General features: G+C 38.4%; 1 protein-coding gene across 1 annotated transcript; it reads right to left on the bottom strand.

The window, feature by feature from the left end:
- Positions 1-1,946: 1,946 nt before the first annotated feature.
- Positions 1,947-10,332, bottom strand: TMEM80 (transmembrane protein 80). The gene is made up of 5 exons (XM_063438800.1): positions 10,286-10,332; positions 6,381-6,397; positions 5,051-5,144; positions 3,574-3,666; positions 1,947-3,395 (listed from the first exon to the last, which is right to left on the bottom strand). The coding sequence occupies exons 1-5, from the start codon at positions 10,302-10,304 to the stop codon at positions 3,190-3,192; spliced, it is 429 nt and encodes a 142-aa protein (XP_063294870.1). The 5' UTR covers positions 10,305-10,332; the 3' UTR covers positions 1,947-3,189.
- Between the last annotated feature and the right edge of the window lie 249 nt (positions 10,333-10,581).

The raw sequence follows: 10,581 nt of genomic DNA, 5'->3' as shown, positions 1-10,581 counted from the left end.
TGAGGTCCTGATGTCGTCAGTGTATTGTGGGCGGAGTTAAAGTCCGTTTACGTCATCTGACTGACATGATTCTTTTCAGTGATCGGACTGCCCCTATGTTCCACTTACTATGCATGTATGATCAATGTGGAATAATCATTAAACGATAGGGTTATATTGCTTAATACAATTGTTTGTAAGGATCCCTAGGGTGTCCCTAGAGTATTCTGAGTAGTTGGCAATAATAACCCTGCATATTATACGGATAGTAGTATAGCATGTTAGTGGAAATAGGGGTAAAAGTAGAGGGGTGGCAATATATATACAAGAGGAAAGGGGACTTATAATTACCTCTAAAAATAGTGTGTAAGGTAAACCACTATAACTTATAAAGTCCTGTTAAGGGCTAAAGAAAGAGATAACTGGTCGGAATACTAACTAGGATGTAGTTAGTGGACTGATTATTAGTGTTTAAAGATAGTGTGTTACAGAGAGACTTCTAAATAAATGGAGAGTATGAAAACCCTTTGTTAAGTCCCCTAGGGGACAGGGTTTTTAGGCGATAAATCCAATAGCATTCCCGTCTTCTTAGGTGTTGATCCCAATTGCCTTTCCTTTGGCCAGGTTTAATTAATTCGATGCCAGAGAATTTGAGGACAGTGGCGTCCCCATTGTGGACTGTTTTAACATGTCTGGAAACGGATGTTTCTATGTTTCTTGCTGTTTTAACTGAGTTTATATGTTCGAGGATTCGTCTTTTAAAAGGCCTGAAGGTTTTGCCCACGTTCATGACGTGACATTGGCAAGTGATTAGATAAATCACTCCTTTGGAATTGCAGTTAAAAAATGAGAGGGGTTGAAATTTTCAGTATTGGTACTGTTACTGAATTTTTTTGAGTTTGCGCTAATGTATCTGCAGGCTTTGCATCTACCGCATTTGTAAGTGCCTTTGATCTTCTCAGACAGCCAATGTGTTGGTGGTTTGTTGGGTTGGAAATGACTGTGTACCAACATATCTTTTAGGTTGCTACCCCTCCTGGCTGTTAAAGGTACATATGAGGGAAGGGCATCTCCGAGATGAATGTCCTGTTTCAGTAGAGGCCAAAAACGGGTCATAATGGTTTTGACCTGGTTCCACCCAGCATCGAAGGTGGCGATGCATCTAAATTGTTTCTGACCCTCTTCTTTCAATGTTTTAGAGGGGGCTGTTATTTTCGTTTAGTAGACTTGTCTGTTCAGTTATTAAGGCCCTATGATATGCCCTCTTCAGGCATTTATTGGGGTATCCTTTAGATCTGAACATTTGGCGTAGTTGTTTAGCTTGTATTTTAACCCCTTCAGCCTTACGGGAGGAGGGCACGATTAACCCTATAATGCCAGGAAAACGGCTTTGTTTTCCTGGCACTATAGAATCCCTTTAGTTTTCACTAACCAATGGCTGCTGGGCGAGTGGAAATTTGGAACCCTGAAATGTACCTCTACGGTATTTCACATATATTATGTGTGTGTGTAGATGTATTTGTATAAGGAAGTGTACAACTGTGGATGTCTGTTGCTGTGTATGTGCATTGCTGTTAATATGTATGTGTGTATGTGAGTGTGCAGATATGTGTGTATGGGAGTACGAATTTGCATGTCTGTCTGTATAGCAGTATAGAATTGTATACATGCACATGTCTGGAAGTACAGGTCTGCTTGCCCCATGACAGATAGTGTGAGGCAATGATTACAGTTGTAGTTATCATTCATTAATACACTTTTTACATACATTTGAAATTAGAATTGTAATTTTCAAATCGATAGATGAAATGAAAGATATAAAAACTACTAGAAAACAATATGTAGAAAATATAAAATTTAAAGATAGCCAGCATCAAATAATACAAGAACAGAGGACATGCTTTCATTATTTTTTAATAAAAATATACATATATAGTTCATTTTTGGTCTGATTCATTATATCACAAAATATTTCAAAGTACATTTTCCCAAATGAGAAACTACAAAGTTGCCAGAGGTTGCAAAATATTTTTTTAAAATAATAGTTTTGTGGGAAAATGTTGCATTTTGTATAATTCCAAAAATAAAGCTCCAAATAAAAGAAACATTTCAAAGTCTGTACTCTTTGCTATTTCAGAGGTAATCAATTATTGATCTTTTAGAGCAGGGCTACGTAACCTTTTGGTAGCGCTTTACCAAAGTAAAACTTTGAACACCCTTAGGGTGCTGGCCCTATTTTTGTTAAAGTCATGCAGATGTATGTTGAAGAGTTTGGCTTGTGTGAGTTTGTATATATGTGTTGGCTATATGTATTGTGAGTGGTGTTATGTGATGGTATATACATGATTTTGTAGTATAATGTGTCCATTGGTGTTTGTTTTAATGTGTGTGGAGGGGTTGACTTGTACAGTTTTGAGAGTGACTGTGGGCTGTTTGTGATACGGTGTGCATGTGTATGGCAGGAGCTGTTTGTGGAGTTGTGTATGTGTGTTTGTGTTACTGTGTGTGTGGGCTTCCTGTCGTGTTATGTATGTGTGTGCCCTGTTTGTGGTATCATGTGTTTGCATGTGAACTGTTCATGGTATTTGTGTGTGTATTTGGGCTGCCTGTTATGTGAAATTGAGTGTGTGCTGTCTCTGATAAGTGTGTGTAGGTGGATTGCTTGTAGTATATATATGTAGTGGGGACAGTCTGTGGTGTTGTGTGTAAATGTAAATAATTTTTTTGTAAACTTATTTTTTGCCCCCTCCTTTTTACCTGGAACATTGCAAGTCAGTCAGAGTGTTGTTGTGGTAACCTGCAGCAACGTTCTGAGTCACTAAGAAGTGCTGGTTCACTAGGGAGTTCTCTGTTCAAGTTCTCTGTAGTGTAGTGTTGTGTACTCTTGGCCAGCTAGGGAGATTCTCTGATGTCCCCAACTGCCCCGATTCAGTCTGGCAGCCTTGTGTGCCAGGCAAAGACACACTGCAGGCCATAGGTTGCCAACCCCTGTTCTAAAGGAAAATTGTCAATATTTTTTTATCCTGTCATCTAAATAAACAATAATACAATTATAATTTATTGAACAGTTTGCAGACACTGTAGAGCACATCTGTCAGTGTTATTGATAATAACTTCTGCATATAATTTCTATAAAGTATTTTTGAAACCATGTATAAAAAAAAAAAAATACAGTTCAATTAAGATGCAAGTGGTGATGTTGGTTCCTTGTTAACGAAAAAATGCTGCAATTGTGAACAGCTCCAGTATAACTTCAAGCCCATAGAGGACCAGCAAAATGGCATTGATGATTATGTCTGCCCTTAGAATGTAGGTCTCCCACACTATGAAATAAATGGATAGGATGATGTTTCCTGCGGTGAGGAACAAGCTGAACCCTAGAGGGAGCTCTTCCTCTGTCAAATTTCCTTTTGTTCCTGCAGGAGTAGATTGTAAAAGTTGATTTGCGGACAGAATAAAGGGATCACAACAAAAAAAAGTGCCAAGCCTTCTATATCTTTGTTGATGGCATGCATGCCTGGATAATTCCTGTATATGATTATATTGAGGTGGGATGGCTGCTGGACAAATTTTATTTTATTGTTAAATACATACCAAAATAGAGCCTTAAAAATTCCAGAATTGCCATAATGAAGAGAAGTCCGAGGTCCAGAGCTAGGTTGCTGTCCGGATAACTCAGTACCTGGCCTGGGCACACAAAAATAGGTATATTTAATGAGCAGGCAAACATCAAAGTATATAAGGTAACAAATTAGAAGTGCATTATTACCATGCTGTACTGTCTGTTCCTGTTACTAAGACATATGAATAAAAAAAAGTAAGAGTAGTGTGAAGTCCAGGAGTAGAAGAGGAGCGTTAGGAAGACCATGGTGGTGGCCAATAAGGACAGATTCAGGTAAGTAAAATGTATATTTAGTTTAAATGGACACCTTAGGCACAAATACTAATTTAATACATTTGATAGGGTTTTGCCTTATTAATATACTGTATTTTTTTACATTTGATAAAAAAGTATATCTGGAATTAGGTGGAATTAGGTGTGTATATCTGGAATTAGGTGGAATTAGGTGTGTGGCTAAGAAGGCAGACCGCCACAACGGTCTTCCTATAACTCCTTTTCAGCTGATGTTACTTCATTTGCTAGGCACCCACGTCACTGTTGTACTCTCACAAGACCACTGGATCCTCCACAGACAATGTATTTTCCCTATAACAGTCAACAGTGACTCTGGTAGCTCTGTCTTTTGTCAGGTTTTGTAAAGCATAGGAAATTTACTAAGACAAAGTAGTCCCTACTTTGTCTTAGTATATATTTCACTGAAATTCTAACATAATCAATGTGAGTATTTAATGGAGATGTTATCTTTCTGAAATACTAATTTTAAGGGGGGAGGAAGGGTGAAGAGGGTAAAGCAACTTTAAACTTCAATAAATGTGTTAAGAAATCAGTCTGTACAAATAAGATGCATTCTTGTATGTCACCAAAAATGTTCTCAGGACTCCCACTGACACTGAACTGAACCCTCCCTGGCACCCCTAAAATGAAAGTGTCTGAAAATTTTGGAAGGTATTTAACTTGTGTCATATTGAACTGTAATAAAATGCCTTGAGACAAAGATAGTTTGTGGTGGAATGACCAGGCAAACATAAAAATGTTTAAGAATCCAGACCTCATTTCTATGAACTATATTTAATGTTAAGATACTGAAATTATACAACACCTGACTAATAATATTACAAGAATGTAAATTAAATCTTAGGATAATTGTTAGAAAGAATTAGCTTGACTATCTTAAAATTATGTTTTCTGTTTTTTAATTAAACTGGAGATATATTTGACAGCTCTAGATTCAGATAGTATAGGTGATAAAAAGTATAAGAGTCAAATAAGTGAACTGTGTTATTTGGAAAATTTGAGGTAACCTTTATTGTGTATGTTTGCCTTGTGATATTTTTATGTAAATGATTGTAATCCCCCCTTAAATTTTGAAAAAAAAGGAAAAACACTAAACTACATTTTTAATTAAAGAATCACTCAGTCCTCTGAAATACAAAACATACCGGTACTTACTTTTGTAAATGATCATCAGCAGTGTAGCTAAGAAATAGAATACATAATATGCAACATTGAGGTAAAGTAGGACTTGCAATGGAACAGAAGACAGCTGGGAAACAGGTGAAGGAAAGCCAGTTTTAGCAATGGCAAATTACACAGTCTACGTATTGATTTGTGAAGTATATTATTTAAAATGCTAATAGCAGCCGCCATTTGTACTTTCCTTTCTAGATATAGGTTTGAAAAAACAAAACAAAATGCCAAACACAATGTTCCAGTAAAAAGCAATCTTTTATTACGGTGCCTAACTAACAGATTAAATTTCGGCCCCACAAGGCCTTTATCAAAGGTTTGATAAAAGACTTGTAGGAAGGAAACATGACCTGTTAATTTGGCATCACCCTTGACTGTAAGCCTGTGGTAGGCACTGTGCTCTTTTTGATTTGTGGCTGGCTGTGGGATGGAACCAATGTTCTTCCACTTTGTATGGAACAGTCTCCTCAATTAGTCATTCAATTAGAAATACATTTAAAACAATATGGACAAATTTATAGCAAAATAGACATAAACCATACATTTTTCTCTTTTAAAAAAATAAATACAAAAAGTGTCTATGTACTTTTTTATCAAAGTTTTTGAATATTTTATTGTGCGCACATATTATTAAATGACACGTACAATTTAACATGAGGCCTCACACCTCACAACACTCTGGTTGTCTTGCTGGTTCTGCAAATTCCATCAATAAGTGAGAATAGAGGAGAACAACAGTGGAAGACCAGCATACTAGCCCCACCTACCCATGTCTCTTGGTGCTTTCACATCCAATGAGTGCATGTTGTATTTCGGTTCTAAACTGAATATCTTCATTCTACAAGAGAATACACATCATGCTAAAGTCTGCCATGACACTATGAGAGCACAGCGACTTGAAGGAGCTACATATGCACTCAGTAGTGTTAGAGAGATGGCATTGGCCTAGAATAGAGCCACATCTCTCACTCAAAGTCTATACTCCTCTAACAAGCCTGAGATGAGGAATGACAAGCATGCACAGTAGTTGCTGTGATGGAGTATAGGAGATTGTCCTGCCATCTCTTGTCACTCAGTTATCAGCATAGACCTCCATGCTGTCCGTATATTGGTCTCTGCCAAGAACGGTTTGTCAGGCAGGGGATAGAGAACATATTTGTACAGTTTTAACTTAAAATCTAAATATTTGCCAACATATTGAAATATATATATCGTGACAGACAACATACAACAATTTCCAAACTAGTGTGGCCAGTGTACAGTTGGTGAGAGCGTGGAAATCAATTGATAAAGAAAATGTGCAAAAGGATACCACCAGGGAACTCTTTCCTGTGTAGGAAAAAAAAAAGAAATCATAAGAACAAATCATTTAAATAAAGGACTGCACAGTACATTTTCCTCTTTTTAAGTTCCTTTCTATTAGAATTACAGAATCTGCTTTGGCTTAGAGGCTGTATAGCAGGCCCAGGACATGAAGGACCCAGGTTCAAAATCCCCTGCTGGGCACTTATGGGGTTGCCACACTAGCCGTCTGGATGTCACATGAAGAACCTTGACAGAAATTGGGTTCACGGTGTCAACTAGCTGCATTTTGTTTTAAAAATAATATCAGGAAGTATTACTTTACTGAGAGGGTAGTGGATGCATGGAATAGCCTTCCAGCTGAGGTGGTGGAGGTTAACACAGTAAAGGAGTTTAGGCATGCATGGGATAGGCATAAGGCTATCCTAACTATAAGATAAGGCCAGAGGCTAATGAAAGTATTTGGAAAACTGGGCAGACTAGATGGGCCGAATGGTTCTTATCTGCCGTCACATTGTAGGTTTCTAACTTTCTATCTCAGATAAAAGGTTGTATTGCTCAGTTTGTTTATGAACTGACTTTCTGGATCTATTATCATTTGAGAGGCAGACTCTATTTCACCTACAATCCACCTTTATTAGTGCACTTTTTGTACAAAACATGGGTGTGTACAAAAACATTTTATTTTAGCAATGAGAGACAAATGTTGGAGTTCTTCCCATAATCTGGGATCCAGAGGGCCTTTACATCATCTGACCCAGTAATTGTGATAAGTGTTGGTGAGCAGCTTCAGCTGTCTGCCCACCCACTCTTCCCTTTCTTAGGATACTTTGAAATAATTAATACCCAAATATAATATAAGAGCCCAAAATATAATTACAAGTCAGTCCTGATATGTCTAGGATCTAAATACATTTTTGGTAGTTAACCCTAACCCTATATCCCCATCCCCTAAAACCATACCAACCGTAACCCTATGCTTACACTAACTCTACATTTATATCTACCCTAACCCTAAAACAGCTTTAAACACTTACCCTAACTATACAACTAAACCTACTCTAACCTTACTCTAACCCTAACACTACCTTTAAGGAAACCCACTGATAATATCAGTACGTATAACAGCAGACGGGTTTCCAAGTTAAAACAGTAGCGAGTGGTATGTTATAGCCATCTACTTGCTGTTTTTAACATTACAGGGATATCCTTGTAATGCTGAAAATCAGGAATGACGATTACACTGTAATCAGTGCTGGGCAGCTGGCAAAGCCCAGCAACAAATACAAATCAGCACTGGCCACTGGGCCATGCTGGGGAGTCCATGTCATTGTCTGTGCCAGCCCAGAATCACTGTTGCAGAGCAAGATCTGCTCACCTGCTGTTTTCAATGGGTTTAAATGTCAATATGCAGCGCTCAAAGGAGGATCCAGCTGACAGAGGGGAGCCCCAGGTATAGATTGATGTGATACCTGGGGATTGATATCTCCTGGTGTGAGAAAGGATTTAACCCTGCTCACGTAGCATTGCAGTCAATGGGCTTTTAAATCCCCATTTAAGGGGCTGTATACAGCGCTTAGTTTAACCTCCGCATATAGCTATTCTGCCAGTTTCTGGACACTAAAAACTACCCCAGCTGATAGAGAGGGGCCCAGGTATCGACTGATTTTCCCAATTGACTAACCTTGCTCACACCAAAAAAATTAGGATGTATCAGTATGTCCTAGTGGCGTTAAAGCCCAGTATAGAAACACGTAACGACTCGCCCAAACGTTATCTCCCTGTGCAATAGGACAGTAGCTTTTCATCAAATGATTTTGGTGATAGGGTAATTTTCACTAGTCCTATAGGTTGCTATGCAAAATATAGATTGTAAAAAAACTAACAAAAACAATAAATATATTTTATATACCTGTTTTCTTTCATAGTCAGGTTACCCATCTATGTTTCTTACACAGTGAAAGCTATTCAATACATTTGCATATGTATTTGGGAATTGGGACCCCCAGCTGATGGATAGCCATGGCCTCATTCGTGCTATTTCATATAACTGCCGTTCCATATCTGTTTATCCTGTTTGTCTGTTTACTCTGTTTATGTCTGTTTACCCTGTTTATGTCTGCTTATGTCTGCTTACCCTGTTATTTCTGTTTACCGTTTATGTCTGTTTACTCTGTCTGCTTACCCTGTTATTTCTGTTTATGTCTGTTTACTCTGTTTGTCTGTTTATGTTTGTTTACAATGTTTATGTATGTTTACCCTGTTTGTCTGTTTATGTCTGTTTACTCTGTTTATGCCTGTTTATGTCTGTTTACTCTGTTTATGTCTGTTTACGTCTGTTTACACTGTTTACGTCTGTTTACACTGTTTATGTCTGTTTATGGCTGTGTACCCTGTTTATGGCTGTGTAGCCTGTTTGTGGCTGTGTAGCCTGTTTGTGGCTGTGTAGCCTGTTTGTGGCTGTGTAGCCTGTTTGTGGCTGTGTAGCCTGTTTGTGGCTGTGTAGCCTGTTTGTGGCTGTGTAGCCTGTTTGTGGCTGTGTAGCCTGTTTGTGGCTGTGTAGCCCGTTTATGGCTGTGTAGCCCGTTTATGGCTGTTTACCCTGTTTATGGCTGTTTACCCTGTTTATGTCTGTGTACTCTGTTTATGTCTGTTTACCCTGTTTATGTCTGTGTACTCTGTTTATGTCCGTTTGTCTGTGTACTCTGTTTATGTCTGTTTACCCTGTTTATGTCTATTTACCCTGTATATGTCGGTGTCTCTGTTTATGTCTGTTTATGTCTGTTTATGCCTGTTTATGTCGGTGTACTCTGTTTATGTCTGTTTACCCTGTTTGTCTGTTTATGCCTGTTTACCCTGTTTATGCCTGTGTACTCTGTTTATGTCTGTTTACTCTGTTTATGTCTGTTTACGCTGTTTATGTCTGTTTACGCTGTTTATGTCTGTTTACGCTGTTTATGTCTGTTTACGCTGTTTATGCCTGTTTATGTCTGTTTACACTGTTTATGTCTGTTTACGCTGTTTATGTCTGTTTACGCTGTTTATGTCTGTTTACGCTGTTTATGTCTGTTTACGCTGTTTATGCCTGTTTACGCTGTTTGTCTGTTTACACTGTTTGTCTGTTTACGCTGTTTACCCTGTTTATGTCTGCTTACTCCGTTTATGTCTGTTTACGCTGTTTATGTCTGTTTACGCTGTTTATGTCTGTTTACGCTGTTTACCCTGTTTATGTCTGCTTACTCCGTTTATGTCTGTGTACCCTGTTTATGTCTGCTTACCCTGTTTACCCTGTTCATGTCTGTTTATGTCTGCTTACTCTGTTTACCCTGTTTATGGCTGTTTACCCTGTATACGTCTGTTTACGTCTGCTTACTCTGTTTATGTCTGTGTACCCTGTTTATGTCTGCTTACCCTGTTTACGTCTGCTTACCCTGTTTACGTCTGCTTACCCTGTTTACGTCTGCTTACCCTGTTTACGTCTGCTTACCCTGTTTACGTCTGCTTACCCTGTTCACGTCTGCTTACCCTGTTCACGTCTGCTTACCCTGTTCACGTCTGCTTACCCTGTTCATGTCTGTTTATGTCTGCTTACTCTGTTTACCCTGTTTATGGCTGTTTACCCTGTTTACGTCTGTTTATGTCTGCTTACTCTGTTTATGTCTGTGTATCCTGTTTATGTCTGCTTACCCTGTTCATGTCTGTTTATGTCTGCTTACTCTCATGTAAACAGGAATGAAACACAGTATGCAGTCACTATACAACATAACCAGATGAGACCCTATCTGTCACTGTGCCCTGGCATCAGCTAGTTATATATTACTTTCATTTAATCCATATGTAGAATATTTTTCGCAATTAAAGAGGTCGAAGAATTGATTTTAAGTGGGTTACCATGGTAACGCGTCTCACACTCACCTCTCCTGGACAGCGCCATCTTGATTTCCCGTTCGTCCTGTCGGCAATCTCCGTGATTTCTCGCCAATCTACCTGCCGCCTGCGCTACGTCACACCCGTCACGTGACCCGCCGAACGGCCATCTTTATTATGGGAAAATTTCCAGCAGTTTTTTTTTTTAAAGTTTTTTTTATTAAATTCAATTAAAATAGATCGAGAACTAGGAGCTCCGTACAGATTTATGTTGGTGTATTTTATTCATATTCTTTATAGCAAGTTTTGAGATTAGTAAATATAAACCAACTGCAAACCCTACC

The sequence above is a fragment of the Pelobates fuscus genome, chromosome 12 (genome assembly GCF_036172605.1).
Source record: "Pelobates fuscus isolate aPelFus1 chromosome 12, aPelFus1.pri, whole genome shotgun sequence".
Lineage (NCBI taxonomy): Eukaryota > Metazoa > Chordata > Amphibia > Anura > Pelobatidae > Pelobates > Pelobates fuscus.
The sequence above is the reverse complement of the archived record's forward strand: the minus strand, read 5'-3'. Positions and strand labels throughout refer to the sequence as shown.